The 20,826-nt window shown below is 46.0% G+C and overlaps 1 protein-coding gene across 3 annotated transcripts; it reads left to right on the plus strand.

Moving 5' to 3' along the window:
- Positions 1-237: 237 nt before the first annotated feature.
- Positions 238-18,850, plus strand: ECHDC2 (enoyl-CoA hydratase domain containing 2). Of its 3 annotated transcripts, none has more exons than XM_047871472.1 (10): positions 238-461; positions 6,002-6,069; positions 6,150-6,237; positions 9,145-9,231; positions 10,064-10,210; positions 11,598-11,654; positions 11,872-12,059; positions 15,779-15,829; positions 17,325-17,372; positions 18,249-18,850. In XM_047871472.1, exons 1-10 carry the CDS (start codon positions 329-331, stop codon positions 18,324-18,326), a joined length of 945 nt encoding a protein of 314 aa, XP_047727428.1. In that variant the 5' UTR covers positions 238-328; the 3' UTR covers positions 18,327-18,850. The 3 variants fall into 3 exon arrangements, with proteins under 3 accessions (XP_047727428.1, XP_047727429.1, XP_047727430.1); XM_047871473.1 differs by having other exon boundaries at positions 10,064-10,156; positions 11,595-11,654; XM_047871474.1 differs by having other exon boundaries at positions 10,064-10,156.
- The last annotated feature ends 1,976 nt before the right edge of the window (positions 18,851-20,826 follow it).

Genomic DNA, 20,826 nt, shown 5'->3' on the forward strand with positions numbered 1-20,826 from the left:
CACTTCCCATTTGCAGTAGTACATTATCTGTTCTCACTACTTTAGCCTCCCCTTTATCTGCGACAGTAGTCACTATTATTATCCCCGCTTTAGTAATTAAAACACTGGCACTTAAAGAGGTTGACATCCTTGTCCCAAATCACACAGCGGAGCCGGGCTTTACCTAGCCAGGGCTCCAGGGCTCTGAGAGTCAAGAGGCGAGAACTGCGTTGTGCTCTCCGCCCATAGGTGGAGCAGTTTGCGAAACCTGGGGGCGCCGCTGCAAGCTTTCAGCGAGAGAGGAGGGTGCAGTGGAGGGGCCCTTGGCACCTTCCGAGCCTGCGCCCAGATGCTGCGAGCCCTGACCGGTGCCCTGCGCCTTCCACGCCCCTGGAGACCCCTTCAGACCCGCAGCTGCGCCTCCGATGGGGCGGCTGGGGACCCGGAGATCCAAGTGCGCGTCCTGGCAGGTCCAGACCAAGGTAAGTGCGCTGTCGCGGGAGCGCCCAGGGGGAGACTTGACGGGTCCGAGCCGGGCTCCTGGCGCTGCTGCCAGGGCCGAAGCCATGGCCAGAGCGGCCCACTACACGCGGGAACACAGACCAGTAAGGGGAAGGCGGGTCGTTTAAGGATTTGATCCCGAATGTGCGGTTTCCCAGTCAAGGCTCCCCACGCCTTCCTAAGGCCGGGGAAGTGGGTGGCCCCGTCACTAGCCTCCCAGACCCTAGTTGAGGTGGAGCTCTAGGTCAATCTAAGTCCCTTCAGTCCCCCATTCGAAGGCCTGGGGCTGTGACGGAGGGACGGAGACTCGCTCAGCGATAGACCAAGCACCGGCGACCCCCACCCCTCACCGCTTCCACCCCAGTAACTTTAAAAGGCCTGCTGTCCCGTCGGCCAAGAGTCCTGGCTAGTTTCCAGAGCGCCGAGGCGGCGGAGCCAATCCGGCTCGCCATGCAGGGAGAAGAGGGAGGAGAGCAGAGGAGGAGCAAAGACCTGGGCAAGTCTCCATGCGCTCTGGCCCGGCTGTGGCTGGCCGTGGCTGGCGGACTTTTACACTCTTTTGAGTCAAAGGAGAAAGTTCGTGCTGGTCACTGGCAGAGAACTTTTTTTCCTAAGTAGGCTTCACGCGGAGCTCTAAGCTCAAAGTGGGGCTTGAACTCACCACCCTGAGATCAAGACCTGAGCTGAGATCAAGAGTGGGATGCTTAACTTACTGAGCCACCCAGGCAGCCCTCCATTTTCCACTAAGGGCGTTTTGTTTTTTGCTGGGGTGCAAGGGGATGTCAAAGTGCATTCAGTGGCGTTAACACCCCTCAGTCCTCTGCGTGTTACCATATGGGCAAAGCCATTTTCTTGGCTTTACTTTCTCCCCAGTCCCAACTCTCTCCCTGAGTTTGATGTAGCATAGTTTGTGTTTTAATTTACAGTTTTAAAGTACATAGATGGTGTCATACTATATAACTCGTATTTCTTCCTTTTTTCCCTGGTTGATACTAAGTTTTGAAGAGCTGCTTTGCCATATAAATCTAGTTTCTTGCTCCCTGCTGTTGTATACTGTTCCGTAGAGTGCATCCCCGACATGGACATGAAGGGTCTTCCTCTAGCCATTTGGGATTGTTGGTTCTTTTTTGTTTTGTTTTGTTTTAATGTTTATTTATTTTTGAGAGAGAGAGAGAGAGAGAGCAAGGGAGGGGAGAGAGAGGAGACACAGAACTCAAAGCAGGCTCCATGCTCCGCACTGTCAGTACAGAGCCTGACATGGGGCTCGAACTCACAAACTGTGAGATCATGATCTGAGCTGAAGTCAGACACTTAACCGACTGAGCCACCCAGGTGCTTAGGATTGTTGGTTCTTAGAGAATACTCCTTACTCTCATGCTTAGTTCATTGCAAAGCACAACAGCACTTGCTTTGAGATTGTTATAATTATTCTCCCTACTTTACAGATTAAGAAATTGGGGCAAAGGTTAGGTAGTTTGAATCAGATCTGATTTCAAAACCTGTTTTCTCAACTATTAGATCATCACTACTTCTTTAGTATTGACTCAAAAGACAGACTTCTACATCAATTAAAAAAACCAAAAACTGGGGCGCCTGGGTGGCGCAGTCGGTTAAGCGTCCGACTTCAGCCAGGTCACGATCTCGCGGTCCGGGAGTTCGAGCCCTGCGTGAGGCTCTGGGCTGATGGCTCAGAGCCTGGAGCCTGTTCCCGATTCTGTGTCTCCCTCTCTCTCTGCCCCTCCCCCGTTCATGCTCTGTCTCTCTCTGTCCCAAAAATAAATAAAAATGTTGGAAAAAAAAAAAAAACCCAAAAACCAAAAAACTATCATATGTCAAATTAGGGCTCACTTGCAAATACAGAATGTTTTATCCACAAATAACAAGGATTAGCAGATTAAACGGCTGCCCTTGCCAGAGGGCATATAGAAGGCAGGAGGAAGTCATTGAGGAAGGAAACCACGGAGGAAGGAAACCATGGAGAAACCACGGATGGAGGAGGCAGCAGGAAGAGGCTCACAAAGGAGAACACCGCCACCACCCCTACCTCCATCCCCCCACCTTCCACCAACCTAAAGTGATTTGGGGTCATTTGATATTCATGTTAGAAGCCACAGGTTCTGCTTCCACTTGAGCTGATGACACCACAACATTGTCACATTTTCTGTTGTCCTTGAAAATGGGATTCCCTCTTTAACCATCTTGGCTCTTCTTATGGCTCTACCCAACTCCTTAGCTGGGCGTTCAACGTTCTCCACCACAACCTTACCTTTCCATCTTATCTCTTCAGCGCATTGGGTTCATTTCAAACTGTCCCACCTCTGTTTTGTTCACTTGGATTCTCTTTCCACTCTGCTTATGTAAGTCCTTATGGAATTACACACCCCCTCCTTCCCATTTTCCCATTACTTTCCATGTATCTAAACTTATCTCTCTCATAGGTTGTTAACTCTTAGAGAGTGAGGATTGCTAGGTGGGTCCAGCTATTAGGCACATTCTCTTCTGGGCCTGAATTTCCCCTTCTATATAGTAAGGGGTGGTAAAAAGAGTTGGTCTCTAATACCTTACAGTGGTTCCTGTTGATTTTTTCTGGGGAACAAGAATTTTCTGTCCCTTTCAAGGTCTAGTTTCTAGGTAAGAGTAGGGAGGGTATAGTACACACCTATCCTTACTGTGGAGGTCCAGCAAGGGCAATGTTCCCAGAATCAGGGCTTGACTAGAAAGTCAGGGACCATGGCTGATTCCTCCCTATTTCTCCAGGACTTGACATGTGATAAGTGCAAATTAAATGAAAGCCAAACATAACCCTGTCTGGCTCCTCATAGCTCCCAGCTTGGAGTTCATTCCTTCTATTAAATCCTAGAGTTTCCCTAGCATCTATGCATTTTTTCTGCTCACTGCTCACTCACAAACTCTGGCTAAGCACTTATGGGCATTATCTCTCTCTTTTTTTAAGACTTTATTTTTAAGTACTCTCTACACCCAAGATTTACAAACAAATTTACAACCCCAAGATCAAGAGTTGCATTCCCTATTGACTGAGCCAGCTAGGTGCCCTAAGGCATTATCTCTTTTAATCCTCATAACAATCTTTTTATTATTAAAAAATAATTTTTTTAATGTTTATTTGTTTTTGAGAAACAGACAGAGTGCAAGTGGGGGGTGGGGGCAGAGAAAGAGGGAGACACAGAATCGGAAGCAGGCTCCAGTCTCTGAGCTGTCAGTGCAGAGCCCAACATGGGGTTCAAACCCACGAGCTGTGAGATCGTGACCTGAGCCAAAGTCAGCTGCTTAAGCAACTGAGCCACCCAGGTGCTTCCCTTTTTATTATTTCTACTTATGGATTAGGAAATTGAAGACCAGAGGGTAAAGCAACTTGCCCAAGACCAGTGGAACTAGTATATGACTAAGCTGTGACATGAGCCAAGCACCCCATTTGTATTCTGAAAGAAGGAGATAGAAATGGAGAGAAGGGATAAAGATGAAATATGGGGAGAGCATCAGCCGGAAAGGCAAGACAGATTAGGAAAGTGAAGAGGAGAGAAGAACGTCTATCAATCTCAGGATATTGCCTGAGGATAACAAATTACCACAAACTTTATTGCTTAAAATAACACACATGTATTATCTTATAGTTCCTATAGATCAGAAGTCCAGGCACAATGTAGCTGGGTTCTCTACTTCAGGGTTTTACTAGGCCACAATCCAAGAATTGGCCAGGGGTATGGTCTCCTCATAGGCTTGACTAGGGAGAGATCTGCTTCCAAGCTCCTCCCATTGATAGCAGTCACCTCCTGTGGTTGTAGGACTGAAGTCCTGTTTTCTTCCTGTTGGTCTGGGGGGTGTCTCGCAGCTCCTGGGGGCAGCCTATAGTTCTTTGCCACAGGACCCTCTCTGTAGGTCCACTAGTTTCTCTAGTATGCCCTAGCAAGACAGAGTCTTACATACATTGTAACCTAATTATCATTAAATTTTAATCTTTGAAGTGACATTTTATGAGTTTAGCTGTATTCTGTTGGTTAGAAGCAATTCACAGGGCCCCGCCCACACTCCAGGGAAGGAGATTATTGAGGATATGAAGATGGGGCCTGTCTGCCACAAAGATGTTGGACCTCTAGACTGTTTTCCTCAATCCCTCTGATGTGGTTTCTTTGTATCTACCAGAGTTTCCCTTCCCCAGAGTTGCAGCATTTTCTTTCATGGAGCATTAGAGCTGGAGAAGACCCTGGGGACATCTGAGTTCTGTGGGACCTCCAGATCTGTTGGGCTCAAAGAACTCTTTGAAGGTTTCTGGGGAGGCTAAGGAAGCCAGCCTAGTCTGCATGTTATAGATTTCTGTCCTGAACCACAGTTCTCTAACTCCTGGCTGGAAACCCTGTCCCTTGAGCGCTCCAAAACTTTTACTGTCTCTTCTGTGTCTCAGATTAACTCACACTGAGAATGCCATCTTAATAAATACTGCTTGTTTCACAGACAAGGCTCAGGACCCTGGGGGAAAATACTAAGGGGTCTTTGAAGGCCAAAAGATAGGTAAATACAGGAGGGGATACAACCAAGAAGGTACGAGAGTATTCGAGCCCTTGCCCAGAACTGGTCTCTCTTCTCTACAACTGGCCCAGATTGTGGGGGTGAGTTGAGGCCAGAGTAGGATGCAATGGCCATATTGGGGATGGAGGGTGGGGGCATCTTTTGGGTGGTATTAAGGAATTTGGCTTAATTTTGGTGGAAAGGGAAAGGGAGGGTCATGGTTGGATTTGGGTTAGAAAGAGGACTCTGACCCAAATGAGGAACGAATGTGGAGTAGGGAGGGGGAGGAAGACCAAAGGCAGGAGGGTCAATTTTGGGTGATCCATGTAGTAAAGAACCCATATAGGTTGCTGGCTGCAAGGAGGGATATTAGCTGAAGTATCTGAGATGTCATTTAAGAGGTTGAACTGGCATTGGAGACTGAGTAAATTCCATGGGTGAGGAAGAGGGGACTTCTGAGTTGATAGATCATTTACTCACAAAGGGAACAGGAGAAAAGATTGATCATTTTTTTGACCGGTTGGTCAAGACATCAAGTGGGCAACTGTGTATTCAGGCTTAGAGCTCCGGGGAGAGTTCTGGGCTAGTCAGATATGCAGAGCAGTTCTGGGTATACAGGAGGCAAGCACACAGGTGGTGTGGAAGGTGGAGAAGGGGCAGATGAGCATGTGAAAGCCCTCCTGACTTGCCCGTGTGTTTGTGTGTATAGTAACAGCAGAAGCAGGTAGGAACCAATGCAGTGGTCATTGTTGTCCGTCTCTCCGTGTTGCTCCATGGGGGTTACAAGCCCTTTCACTTCTGTGAGGGAGAAAGAGCAAGGGGTTATTCTCTCCATGTTATGGTCAGGGAAACTGAAGCCTGGGTGTCTGTGACTCGCTCTAAGTCACACTGCTCATCAAGGGTAGAGGCCACCAAGAATCCAGGCGGCTGCCTCCAGGCCCCAGCCCAGGAGTGAGCAGGCCAGCTGGCTCACCCAAGGCTGCCCTGTCACCTGCAGGAATCACGGAGATCCTGATGAACAGACCAAGTGCCCGTAATGCCCTGGGGAAGGTCTTGGTCAGTGAGGTGAGAAAGGGCAGCACCAGGGTGGGTGGGGGCTGGGCTAGGGCTGGGCTGGGAGATACCTGAAAAGATCTCCTCTGCAGCTTCTGGAAGCTCTGGCCCGGCTGCGGGAGGACCAGCAAGTACGCGTTCTGCTATTCAGAAGTGGAGTGAAGGGTGTATTCTGTGCAGGTGGGTTTCCTCCCTTGCCTCTACCCCAGGGCTCAGCAGGGTTCCCACCAGCCTATAGGGGGTTGGGGGTGTAGGTCAGCTCTAGCATAGGACTTATTGTTCCCATTTTATAGATGTGAACTCAAATACTCAGAGGTAAAATGCCTTGCCTCGTGTTACACAGCTAGTAAGAGGTAGAATAGAATTCAATTTTAACTTGGCCCCTCTGACCCTCAAATCCTTATTCTTTCTGCTACACCATGCTCTGTTCTGACGCTTCACTGAGGAAACTAAGTGCTGTGACATTGACAAGGTCTGTGGCCAAGAAGGTACTCTGTGTCCCTTTGCCCACCCACAAGATCTCAGTTCCTGTCGCCAAAACTCTCCACTGCCCCTGGACAATTTGGTCCTCACAGTAGGGCAAGCATCACCAACTTCTGTTTCAAAGACACAAAACACTGACTCACATCCCCACAACAAGAAGCAAGTGAGTGAGAGATGCACTGAGCTGAGCTAAGAACCCACTCTGGGGTGATTGGGGAAGGGGTAGCAGGAGTCACTGAGGAGGTGAGAAGAGGCCATGGATGGGTAGGATGGGAAGAACATGGAATTTCAAGGTGATATGGCTCAGTCTCTAGGTCTGAGCTGTCGGGATCACAGTGCCCAGTTTGGGGTCTCCCCTGGCACGACAAGTATGCAGAGGGGTCTGCCTGACGCAGCTGCCCTGGATGAGGGCCTCACTCTACCCTGGCTTCCTCCTTCAGCTCTATGCCTGTCTGACCTTCTCTATGAAGGTCCCAGTAGCCCCACTATCCCACCTAAGCACAGGGAAGTGGAGGGGTTGGGGGGATGGCTGCAGGAGGTCTGGGTCTGTCTCTGACTTGTTCTGGAATCCTGGGATAGTCCCTACCCCTCTTTGGCCTCAGTTTCTCCATCTGTCTTTGAGGGGCTGGGACTAATCAAAGACATGCAAGGGCTGTCAGCTCTGAATTCCCATAGTTTCAGATGTGAAGAGAATATATTCACTCCCTACTCCCACCTCAGCCCCCTGCCATCTGGCCTTTGATGACTCTGCCATGGTACTACTCTTACTAAAGTCCTTCCCAACTCCATCCCACTGTATCCTGCACTTGCTTGTCAGTTCTCTCATCTTGACTTTGTAGTCTCCTTGGACCACACTGACCCCTCCTATCAAAAAGTAATATGTTGGGGCACCTGGGTGGCTCAGTCAGTTAAGCGTCCGACTCTTGATTTTGGCTTGGGTTATGATCTCAGGGTTGTGGGATTGAGCCCCACATTGGGCTCTGGGCTGACAGCACAGAGCCTGCTTGGGATTCTCTCTCTCTCTCTCTCTCTCTCTCTCTCTCTCTCCCCCTCCCCTGCTCTCATGCACTCTCTCTCTCAAAATAAACCTTAAAAAAAATCAATATGTCAATTATCTCTCAATAAAACTGGGAAGAAATAATACATTTTTGATGTTTAAATTTGTTTATCTATTTTGAGAGAGCGGGAGAGAGAGAAAGCATGGGGGGGGGGGAGCAGAGAGAGAAAGAGAGAGAGAGAATCCCAAGCAGGCTCCATACTATCACCATGGAGCCTGATGTAGGGCTTGAACCTACAAACCGTGAGATCATGACCTGAATGGAAGTCAGATGCCCAACTGACTGAGCCACCCAGGTGCCCCAAGAAATAATACATTTTAAATATTATCATATATATTTTAAATTGTGGTAAATAAATAAATTACACAGGGTTTACATTTTAACCATTTTTAAGTATAAAATAAAGTGGCACTGAGTACATTCACATGGCCATGCAACTATCACCACTGTCCAATTCCAGAAATCTTTTATCATCCCAAATTCTGTACCTATTAAGCAATCCCTCTCCATTCCTCCTCCCCACACCAGCCCCTGATAATCTCTGTTGTACTTTCTATCTCTATGAACTTGCCTATTCTAGATACCTCATACAAGTGGAATCATACATTTGTTCTTTTGTATCTGGCTTTTTTTACTTAGCATAATATCCTCAAGGTTCACCCATAGTGAACATGTCAGAACTTCATTCCTTTTTATGGCTGAATCATATTCCATTGTATTTATACTACGTTTTATCTATCTTGATGTGCCCTGGGTTGTTTACACCTTTTGGCTATTGTGAATAGTGCTGCTATGAAAATTGGTATGCAAGTCTCTGTTTGAGTCTTTGCTTTTAAATCTTTTAAGAGTGAAACTGCTGGGTCATATAGTAATTCTACGAATAACTTTTTGAGGAACTGCCCACATGTTTTCCAGAGCAGCTGCATCATTTCACATTCCCACCAGCAATGCACCAGCGTTCTCCACATCCATGCCAACACTTACTTTCTATTTCTGTGGTTTTTTATAATAACCATCCTAAACGGTGTGAAGTTGGTTTCTCATTGTGGATTCAATTTGCATTTCTCTAATGACTAATGATGTTGAACATCTTTTCTTGCTTGCGTTTATTGCCCATCTGTATATATCTTCTTTGAAGAAATGTCTATTTGAGCCCTTTGTCCTTTGTGGTTTTGGTTGGTGAGTTCTAAGAGTTCCTTAGGTATCCTAGATATTAATACCTTATCAGATATGTAATTTGCTAGTATATTCTTCATTCCATGGGGTGTCTTTTCACTCTCTTGATAGTGTCCTTCGATGCACAAAAGTTTTTAATTCTAATGAAGTCCAACTGACCTTTTTGTTGTTGCACCTGTCCTTTTTTGACACACCACCCGCCCCCCCCCCCCCCGCCCTTTCCTCCCTGGCTTCCTGGCCCATGCCTTCCTCTCTGAGATTTCGCCTTCCTCTCTGCCTCTCAAGTCACCTTTGCTGGGTCCTTTAACAACCTGGGATTCAGTAATAGGTTATTTCCCAAGGGCTGTCACCACCCCCTCACTATCTGCAGGTGCAGACCTGAAGGAACGGGAGCAGATGAGTGAGGCGGAAGTGGGGATCTTTGTCCAGCGGCTCCGAGGCCTGATGAATGAGATTGGTGAGGGTCTTGGAGTGGGTTGGAGGAGGGCGTTCAGGGGCCCTGCTGATCCCAGTCCCACCACACCTACCATCCTCCACTGTAAAGAGAGGACAGTTTCTGTTGTGAGCTCTGTGAAGACAGATGACTCTCCCAGGAGGAAGGGCACAAAGAATTCTATAAGGTGGAAAGGGACAAGAGAGTTCAGAGGGCATTTCTCCCGGAGGGAGCTCTGGTGCTCAGCCTTTGTGTCCTGCTAGTTCTGACCTCCCCACCTCTCTACCCTCAGGGTTCAAGCCCAGCTATTCCAGTGGAGTCAGATTTCAGGCTGCAGGCCTTCAGGCTTTGATAATTACTGCTCTTTTTGCCTGGAATATCCCTCCTTGGCCACCTGAACTTTTTACTCATTCTTTAAAACCAGCAGGAAGCCTTCCCTGACTGGTTCTCCAAGATTTCTTTATCAGAGCACTGATTACCATGGGTCATCATTGCCTGTTTACAGATCTGCCTTCCCCGTATCTATTCAATCCTATGTTTTCAGCACCCAGCATGGGGCTTGGCACACAGAACTTGGAGGAAGTGCAGAAAGGCTGGTCTGGGGATGCCAGCAGGAGAGTGGGCCTGAGCACGGATCATTCAGCCCATCTCCCCACCCCAGTAGCCCAGCTAATTTCCCAACTTTCCCCAATAGAAAAACCAACTTCTAAGATAACCTGGCTGAGGTACCAGGTAAGGTTCCAAACCTGGGACCCATGAGGCCCTCTGTCCCAACCAGCTAGCCCCTTTCCAATCTTGAGTCCCTGTTCTGGTCCTGCTAGGGCCTCTCAGGCTGAGCCTTTCTTCATCTCCACAGCAGCCTTCCCGGCACCCACTATTGCGGCTATGGACGGGTTTGCCTTGGGTGGAGGCCTGGAACTTGCCCTGGCCTGTGATCTCCGAGTAGCAGGTACTGGGCAGAAGAAGAGGTGGGACAGGGTGAGGAGGGAAGAAGTAAAGCAGGGTAAGTCTGGAGATTCTGCACTTAGCCACTGCTCTGAGCTTTCCAATCAACAGCAAAACTAAATGTAACGTGAGGGATACAGAGCAAGTTTGGGGGGAAGCTGGTTTCCCTCCTGGCCCAGCCACTGACTGCTGTAGTACCTTTTACTCTTCAGAACCAGCCTCCTTCACCTCAGGAATGCTTCTACCAACCCCACAGCAGTTGGCGAGAGGACAATCAACAAAAACGCAGGGAGGGGAGACTGAGGAAAAGATTAATTGTTCAACTTTCTGGTTCTATGCAAGCCACATTTATTTGTCATGTTTTGCACAAAGAACCATGGGGGCAGTTTGTCACCAGCCCAGTTAATCACAGACATGCCTGGGCAGAAACACTGCCCTCTGGTTCACTGGTACCAGGCAAGGGTTGCCATACTTGTTCAGAGCGGTTGAGTTTGAAGAGTGGAGGGAGGGGATGAAAAAGATGATTGCCTTTAACCTTACAGGCTTGCTGGTTAGTGTGCCCTTCTTGGCAGCAGAAAGTCTGAGTGCTATCTGGTGCTACTCTCTTCCTTTCACTGCTTTTTCCTGCCACTCCAGGTAGAACATTTAGAAATGTGTAACTCCAGGCACAGAGGTAGCATCTACATGATGCATATCAAAGAGAAGGTATCAAATTACCAAGTCAGATCATAGCTCCAACTCTGTTTCTCATGTGCCCATGTTTAGGGCAACTAACTTGCAGGGTTTGGGTAGATGGCAGAGAGTGACTATAAAACCCCTCATAGGCAGGAGTATTGGCCATTCCCTGCTGCCAGACTGCATGGTTCAGATGGTCTGTGAGGGAATTCAGGAGAAGCCTGTGGGGTGGGACACACAAGGGAGCTCCTTAGAGAAGTAGAACTCAAAAGGAGAAGTGGACTGAAACATGGGAATTTTCAGGCTGATGAAAAGCTGGGAGGAATAACTGGTGTGAGCATGAGTCGTGATACTATAGGCCAGGCCAGAGCTAAGGGTCCATGAGACAGAGAATCCATTAACCCACAAATAGGCACTGGGTACCTCCCAAGAACCCCTTCCTTGTTACAAGCACCAGTACCTTGTTTGATCCTAAGCAGCTCTCTGACGATGGCAGAAGAGTAACCATATTTTTTCCACCTATGAATGAGGCTCAGAAAGGGTGAGATTTGCTTGGATGCATACCTCCACCACCGGAGGCAGGATGAGGGCCTAGGCCTCCTGACTTCTGTTAGGGCTCTTGCCAAGGCAGAGTCTGGGGAGGTCTGCTGCGGCCAGCCCATGACAGAAATGGTTGGCTGGAGGGGTGAGCCTAGGGGCAAAGGACTCTTCTCCCTGGGGATTGGCACTGCAGGACAGCGTGGGTGCTTCACTCTGTTCTGTTTAAGCAGCTTCCTCGGCTGTCATGGGGCTGATTGAGACCACCCGAGGGCTCCTCCCAGGAGCAGGTAACTGTACCCACAGCACCCATCCTTCTCTACTTACCCATTCCCACTCTATCCGAGCTACTCCCCTGCTTCCATCCTTTGCCTTATGTTCTGGGCTCAGCCCTTCCATCCTAACTCAGAATCTGTTCCTCTGAGAAGTCTTGGCTGACTCCCAGACTGGGCTCCTCTGGGCTCCCACTTCCTATGTCGATTTACCACCCGCACTCCATCCTGGCAGGAGGGACTCAGAGGCTGCCTCGATGTCTAGGAGTGGCCCTGGCAAAGGAACTCATCTTCACAGGCCGAAGACTGAGTGGTGCACAGGCTCAAGCCCTGGGGTTGGTGAACCACACTGTTCCCCAGAATGAGGAGGGCAATGCCGCCTACCACCGGGCAAGAGCGCTGGCCCAGGAGATCCTGCCCCAGGTGAGGTAGCAGCCTAGCACAGGAGACCCTGTGCCATGGGAGGGGGTATGTGTACACCTGTGGGGAGGCGAGGGGGTGCGTCCTGTGAGGACACACAAGATCCACTTAACTGGACTTAAATTTAATTAAAAATTTAGTTTCTCAGTTACACTTCCGCCACGTCAAATGTTAATAGCTACATGTGGTTAGTGGCTACTAGATCAGACAGTACTGCAATAAAATGTCCCCAAAACTATAAAGCAAGATTCTAAAGCAGATAAAGAACTACAAGCTTATCTTTCCCAACATACTGCACAGAGAAATTCCCATGTATCATGTAGGACATGTGTTACGACCCCAGCTAGGTGTAATCCTACCTGCTTCCAGGCCCAAAACCTTTAGCAGGGCAGCCCGAATCTGGCTGATGGGGTCTCCCAAGGACTGGAGAGCCTCTCACTGCTGGCTTCTCACTTGTCACTGCTGGGCCCTGGAGGAAGGTCCCAAGTTTCCGTATGAAAGCAGCTTGAAATGGAGCTAGGTTTTATAATGACTTAGCCCACATGGAGCGCTTCCTATCCATCAGACACAATCCCAGGTATTTTAAGAGTTTCTCAATCACTAGTACAATCCAGCCGAGTTGATTATCCCTGTTGTATTTGTAATACAACAGACCCAGAAAGGTTAAGTGACTTGCTCATCAAGGTCACAAAAAGTGACTGCAATACCAGAAAAAAAGACAATACTGGCATTTGGGCTTTTATTTTGTATACTACAAAATACAATATAAAAACTGGTATTCTTAAGAGTGCAGAATACATACAAAATTTTTAAAACTTAAATAATGCATTTCCAACACAAAAAATTTACATTTATAAAACAGATAAGCTTATAAAACTGTTAACCATATATTATCATTTTAATATTAACAGAAAAAAGTATTTGAATTAATCACGAAAATAAGTATTTTATTTTGGAAAAAATACTTTGTCTCTCTTAAATTTAAATAATCCTCCCTCATAACTTTCAGGTGTTCTTTGAGGGCAAGGACTGTAACTTTAAAAATTAATAGTGAGTTGGTTTAAAAGAAAGAATTTGTTTTGTCTTTATTTCTTTTTCTTTTCTTCATCACATACAAATGGAGCCTGATGATGTTACTTGGGCCATTCTAATGCTACCAGGTTTCTATTACACTTGAGCAAAAGTCTGAACTAACACAAAAAAACTCAAGGTAGTGCGTGGCTCACTGCACTAGCAAGACTTGTGGACTGTAGGGTTGTCTTTTTGCATAAACTGAATAACTGGGTCTTTGAGCTTCATCTCAAGAGGATTCAGATTTCAGATTTTTGAATATACTGAAACAATGGTCTCCTACTAATATAATTACTTATATTTCATTACTTAAAAATAGCTTTGTATACCAAGGCACCAGCTTACCAAAAATTAGTTCCACATTCACTAATCCCAATCTTCAACTTCTAGGCGAGTTATTGGGTGCCCAGAATGAGAGGGTTCCCGAATAGGATGAGTGTAAGGATGGTGTGATAGACTGCTGCTCTCTAGTGGATAAACCACCAAGACTAGGGAGTCAAATGGTATCCATACACTCAGGGAAAAAATTACATTTTCAACACACACACAACACACATTGTATCTATACAGTTTTTACTTTTCTTTGGTGAGAAATCAGTTTATTAGGTAGTTACCTAAATAATAATGCATATTCATGACAAGCAAATCAAACAGAAGAATAAGGGCATAAAGTAAAAAATCACAAGTAGGGTGACCCAGCTGACCTTGTCTCCGTAGGGCTGTCTCAGTTAAAAGTGAAAGTCCCATATCTTGATAATCCTTCAGTCACTGGCAAACCAGGATAGGTGGTCACCCAAACAGCTCTAGATTCCCCAAGCCCTCACCAGAGATGATCACTGTTAACAATTTACATACTCTTCCAAAAATTTTCATTGTATATATAGGAATACATATTATGCACATACACTCACATATCTAAAGAACTCTGAATTCCTTTTAGGACGGTTTGGGAGACAAGGAGCACACTTGCAGAGGCTAATACAGTTCTAACAGACATATAAAAACCATGAAATTAAAATATGAATAGTAAAGAATTCAAACAATATGGAAATGTATAAAACAAAAAGTGAAGTTGTCCATTCTCCTGACCCTCTGGAGAGATCAAAGGCACGTCATGCCAACAACTTTTACACAAATGAGATAAGAATGTACATACTAGTATAGCCCTTGATTTTTTTTACCCAATATTTTGGAGTTTCCCATTTCAGCATATACTTATCAACCTCATTCTTTTAAAACAACTGCACGCTTTTTCATTCATGGTACAGATGTGCCATCATTACTCAACTAGTACTCTAATGATGAACATTTTATGTTGCTTTTTGCTACCAAAATGGCTGGAGTGCATAACTGAACATCTTTGTGTACTTCTAGAAGTGCATCTGTAAGGTGGATTCCTACATGGAATTAAAACATCAAAGGGTATGTGCATCCACCTAACATCTTGCCCTTAGAAGCATGGTACCAATTCACTCCATCAATAATGTATGAGAATACCTATTTCCTGAATCTCAACAAACAGTGGGCATCACCAACATCTTACTACTTACCTAGTTTAGGGGAAAGGGGGCACCTCAGATTTTTAAGCTGCATTTCTTTAACAGTATAACTGAATAACCCTTGTGTTCATATTTCCTTTTCTGTGAACTACCTTTTCATACCCTTGTGAATATTCGTAAAAAAATTATACCAGCTCTTTGTAAATCAAGGACATTTGCCTGTCAGAAACATCACAAATACATCTTCCCAGTTTTTCACTTTTGCCTTTTATTCATGGTATTTTCCCCCAATATGAAGTCATTTGTGTTTATGTAGCTAGCCTTTTCACTTATGGCCTCTATGTTAACAGACTTTACAAATCTTTTTCTGATAAAGTTGTACTTACAAAAACTTCAAATAATTTATATGATCAATATAGGGAGTAAATACATTTTTTGCCTAAAGTGAGGCCGGGGATGGACTGCCAGGCCTGCGGTGGCCCAAGTTAATCGGAAGCAAGACCAGTGAACCGCAGGTTGCTGCTCTGATACACCTGCTTCCAGTGGCTGTGTAAACTGCCCCTTGGGATTTCAACTCAGGCCTGTCAGACCCCAAAGCCCAAGTTCCTAATCTTAACCTATTTTTCACCCTGCTGGAGTGAAACCTGCTTGCAGTAGAGGCTTGCATTTGCCGAGATGAGTAGGGGAACAGAGCAGCAGTGAGAAGGGTGACTGGAAATCAAATCCAAGCTTCCCCACTCTAGACAAACAGGACCAACTGCTTCACCTCCCTGAACCTCAAAGATGGCACCATGCTTGAAGAGTGGGTTGCACCTTTAGGCAAATCTGTAGGTGGGAAAACACTTTGTAAACTATTGTATGTTATACACACTGGGGGGATAGGTTAAATGGCAAGAACCCCAGATACACTTGGGAGGCTCAGGGATCAGTCAGGCTTCCTTCATTATAGATAGAGAGTATCAACTGAGAAGTAGAAAGTACTAACACTAACAAAATGTAACAGAACAGCTGGAACTTGACCCAGACCTGTCTCCCTGTCCATGACTCTTCCCCCCGCCCATGAAGATAGGTCCCTCTCTTTATTCCAACCCTCCCCCTCAACTATCAGCATTGATCCCCTCAACTAAGACTTTTTCCTTTTCTTTTCCCTAGGCACCCATTGCTGTGCGGCTGGGCAAAGTAGCCATTGACAGAGGAATGGATGTAAGCAGGTTCTGGGTCCACTGAAGTCAGTGGGATTGCTGGGAAACAGTGCTTTCATGGCTCATGCAGACTGAGAGCACAGCTAGAAACAACTCAGGAACCAGACTTTTCTAACAAACATGGAGTCTGACCTCTCTCTGTGCCTTAGTTTCCCACCCACAAAATGGAAAATTTGGCCAGGTGATATTCCGAATTACATTTTATCCTCATCTCTTTCTCTTAGAGAGAAAGTAATTTGAGTAAAAGGGTAAATGACTTATCTAGGATCACAGAACAAATGTAATAAGAATGCAAGTCTGTATGGCTTCCAGTCCATGTTCTTGGGTTTATGCTGGTGGTCAGTAAGGTGGCCTCAAGGATAGGGCTCAGGGTGGTGCCTTGGATGCTACTAATCCATACTCAGACATCAACTTACTCATCAACTCATCCATTACACACTGAATCTAGACCTGAGCTGAGAACTGGGACACAGAGAGAAGTCAAATATGGTCACTCCCCTAAGGTAGGGAAACAGGACAGATACAGACACAATCACTAGTACAAGGCAGGGGTACCTGGCTGCCTCAGTCACTAAAGTATGCAACTCTTGATCTTAGGGTCAGGAGTTTGAGCCCCATGATGGGTGTAGAGATTACTAAAAAAAGGCAGGGGTGGGTACCAAGCAGACACAGCTACTGCTGGGTATTGCTGGGTTAGGGAATGTTTTGTAAGGTTGGGCCTTGGGTTGGATGAGGGTTCAAAAAAATGGGAAGAGTATGAGCAAAAGCATAGACGTGTATAAACAAGTAACTTGACTGGGAGTAAGGGGTGAATTAGACTATACAGCACGTAAGTTAGGGGCACAGGCATTCTGATGCTGGACTGTCTGGATTCAAAGACCTGCTTCTCCATATATAGTTGTGACCTTCACCTTTCTATGCCTGATTTCTCAGCTGTATGGTAGGGATAATAACCCTTGCTGTGAAAAGTAAACGAGTTTATACACACATGGTATTTCTCTTAGAATGGTGCCCATAAGTGGGAGCAACAGTAAGCACTGGGCAGTAGAGACTAGAAAGCGGCCAGGGGCCCGGCCATAAACCCCAGGGCCTTACTCCCCAGGACAACAGAAAGCCTGTGAAGTTCACTTACCAGGAGTGACAGGAGGTGTGGAGAGGCAGCCAGATGGGAAGGAAGGAATACTGGCTATGTACAGCTTCCATACACCCTCCTCAGCTCCCCAGGCCAAGTGCAATCCTCCCCAGTTCTCACAGACCCGCTTTGTCCCAAACACTGTTTTATCACTGCTACAAATGGTGTTCCCTCTCCAGGTAGGGAATTCCTTATCATATTCATCTCTGTTCCTATGGACTAGCATATAGTAAGCCTCAGTAATACTTTGCTGGAGGAATCCACGAACACTAGGAAATGGTGTAGGCAGTAAGGTGGGCTGGCACCCCAAGCAGACAGAGGGGAAGAAGGTCAGGCTGATCCAGGCACCACTTCTTTCTCACAGGTGGACATCGCATCAGGGATGGCCATTGAAGGGATATGCTATGCCCAGGTACGTGACCGCTGTCCGTTGGTACATACTTGCAAGCAGAGGGCAGGCCAGAGTGGGGAGACTTGTGTAATACATAAGCAATTTAGTAGGCTCCTCCCACCCTGAAGAGTTAAACTCTGTGCCACTCCCTCTCACAATTAGCGTGGGATGGTCCTAGGGAAACCACACTGGTCCCTGGTACTGTGTCCTCAGCCATCTAATGGTGGCTCATACTGCCCCACTTAGTGCACAGAGAGTCACAAAGCACACAGGTAGAGGTAAGTGGCAAAGAGCCACTTCTTTTGTCTCTGTACCAGTGGCTGCTGTAGAGACCAGGATGGCCTTGCAATGTCTAGGCCTTGGTTATAGCCTGCAGGCTGTGTGTGTTCAATTGTGGAGGATTGGGGGAGGATGGTTACCTAAGGCTGACTTATTTAGCCCTTGACTCCTGGGTGAGTCAAAAATACTAATATCCAGGTTAACAAATATCCAAAATACTCCTAAACAAGGGGTCTGGGGACTTGTAGAACCTGGTACAAACTGGCTACACACCAGGATTCAAAGCCAGATTTCTTACTGTAAAACTTAATCATTCTCTACCGATCAGCCTCGTATTGGACTCCTGCAGACTATCAGCTCCCTGGAAGCATGTAAGCAGTGTGCAAGAGGCTAATGTGACAGGTCACAGATGCTAGAGAGGTGGCCTAACTTCCCCAGGTGATCAAGGAGTCAGGCCCACACCTTTGCCTGGCCCATCATCAGAGTTCAGAAACAATGAAAAGACTTGGACTCTGACCTTGCCATGGGCTGGACAAGCTTAAGCAAGTCTTTATTGGCCTCTGGCCCTGTTGTGCCCCCCACCCCACCCCAAATTAATACTCTGTATTGTTGTTTCAGAACATCCCCACCCAGGACCGGCTAGAGGGCATGGCAGCCTTCAGGGAGAAGCGGCCCCCCAGATTTGTTGGCAAATGACTCCCATTTAAGTATGGGAGATGCAAACCATCAAGGGCAAGATCCACAAGGACAATGATAGATATAAAACAACTGGCATGGTGTCTGATACCAAGGTACTGACCATGCCACTGACTGCTACCTTCGTTATTCCTTATCCTGGGGCTAGATGACCACTGGGGTCAAGTTAGCTTTGGAGAATATCTGTCTCTCCCTATTTGAATGGTAAACTAAGGATTAAAATAGATCACTCTGGGTCTTTATATTATTGACTCTCAGGCCTGGCCTGACCTCTGCCACTCAATTATCGGGTGCTCACCAGAGACAGCAAAAGGTTGTAAGAACCCTCCAGTTTCTTCCTCCATACAATAGGGATAATATGGAAACCCTGGTCATGGTAGAACAGGCATCAGGAATCAGACTGCAGATCCCAGCTCTCCTAGTTATTCATTGTGTGCCTCAGCTTCTTCAGCTGCAAAATGAAACTGTTAAAAACAAAAAAGCCTATGCCTCATGTTCAATAAATGTGAGTTATTATTACTGTACAGTGCTCTTGTGAGAACTGAATGAAATCATCACTGTGAAAACTTTTTGTAAACTATAGGGTGGCAGGCAATCTTTGATGGCTGCAGTACACAGTGCTCTCAGGAGCACTGAGAAGGGAGCAGGTTAAGTCTGAAGGAGAGAATGGAGGGTCAGGAAATGGTCAGGTAACACTGGAGTGAAGCCTGAACGTTCAATAGGCATTTGAGGCAAAGAAAGGAAGGGTAAGGGAAACAGCATGAGGGAAAGTGAGAAAGAGGATGACACACTTAGAAATGATGGTGGCTGATAAACACATATGCACACTAAGCCTCACAGCCCTGCTCCTGTACCAAGGTAGGAAAAGAGAAGGCTGCATCTTAAGCTGTGGCCTTATGATCATTCTTTAACTCATCTCAGCTTCCCCAGCTTAGGGCTGGTCTAGAGATACTAAGCCAAGGGCATGGATACATAACAGTAACATTGTCGATGTGCTGCTAAATACAAATGTGCCCAAGGCTGTGCTCATTTTCTGGAAGGAATAGTAAGAGTCCAGGCCTTAGAATCAGAAAGAACCACATTAGCTGGAGCCACGCATTCCTTGTAACTACTCAGTAAAGTAACAATGTTACTTAACCTCCTTTTTCTCATCTGTTAAATGGGGGAGAATACAACTTATCTATGAAAGGACTATCATGAATGAAACAAAGTTCAGAGGGTTGCCTCAACAGGCACTAGTTCTTACTTACCACATCCTCCTATCAGTAAGAGTTAGTATCTGGCAACAGAATGTTCTAAAATACTGGAACCCAGGTCAGGAACTGAAGACAGGCTTTTGGAATCATGCAAAAAAGTGAATACAAGAAAATACAGTGCAGTTTCAGAACTGTGGAAGTAAAGAGATTACAAATTCTCCTTATCTTGCTCACTGGTGAGCAAGAATTTTGAATATGATTTAGAGTATGGATAAGCCTCATTTGATTCCAAAAGACAGTACACAGAACTCCAGTAAGAATCGGGCCAGTTCGGAGTGCCGAGCGACCAGCTTTTGATATGGGCTCGGGTCATGATCTTGTGGTTTGTGGGTTCAAGCCCCACGTCAGGCTCTGCACTGACAGCAAGGCATCTGCTTGGGATTCTCTCTCCCTCTCTCAAAAAATAAAAAATAAATTAAAAAAAAAAAAAAAGTCTGGCCAGCTAAAGCACAAACATCTAGTATAAAAATATGCCACTAATCAAAAAGGAATATACTTTTGTTCTTTGGAAAACTTAAACAGAGGAATGGCAAAACATATTTCGTTGGTTGTCAATAATAAGGAAGGAATTCATACTCTGTTCCACAGAGGTTTGCAAAGGACACAAACAGAAGCCTCTGATAGTTTATACTGCAGTTGAGGCTGGTTCTCAAAAGCCCATTATATTTCTTGTCTTCATGCTAGGTAAGAGCACTCTGAAATCTATAGCAAAGTCTTTTTTCTGGCCCTTCCTCTTCTTCTCAGTTTTGGTCACAATCCCATTTAAATCAAAACTTTGAGGGATCAAGATTTACAATGCCCATATAATCATTATCTACACCCTCTACTCACAGTCATCAAGTCCTACTATTTTCCACCAGCACATCCACTTACACAGAATGTTATGTTCAGTCTAGTGTGTAAAGTTGGAGCCTTTTGCAAAAGGCCAAAAGCAGAATACCCAAAATTGTAAAAAATATATTTTTTCCTTCCCTCTACCCCACAAGTGGAAGGTACTTTGGTATTTATTAAAAAAAAAAAAAAAAAAAAAAAAAATTCCCCTCTTTTTCCTCCCCTCCAGCTGAGATTCTGCCTTCTAAACAACACATTTATAAGCATGTATTTTCCAAAGCTTTTTCATGTACTTCTTTTCTAGTAGCCTCACTAGGAATAACAACTCAGGATATTCTTTCAAACATGAAATTTAACATAAATACCAAGGTCTCCCTGTAGGTCTTTCGTTTCTCCTTCCTCTCTGAAACTCC

This window comes from Prionailurus viverrinus, chromosome C1, assembly GCF_022837055.1.
Source record: "Prionailurus viverrinus isolate Anna chromosome C1, UM_Priviv_1.0, whole genome shotgun sequence".
In the NCBI taxonomy this organism is placed as follows: domain Eukaryota; kingdom Metazoa; phylum Chordata; class Mammalia; order Carnivora; family Felidae; genus Prionailurus; species Prionailurus viverrinus.

Excerpts from the sequence above, each read along its gene's own strand:
- ECHDC2 (XM_047871472.1), top strand. The coding sequence starts at position 329 with ATGCTGCGAGCCCTGACCGGTGCCCTGCGCCTTCCACGCCCCTGGAGA. Across the intron at positions 6,070-6,149 it reads GGAAGGTCTTGGTCAGTGAG|CTTCTGGAAGCTCTGGCCCG; the intron begins GTGAGAAAGGGC and ends TCTCCTCTGCAG. Across the intron at positions 10,211-11,597 it reads GAGGGAAGAAGTAAAGCAGG|CTTCCTCGGCTGTCATGGGG; the intron begins GTAAGTCTGGAG and ends CTGTTTAAGCAG.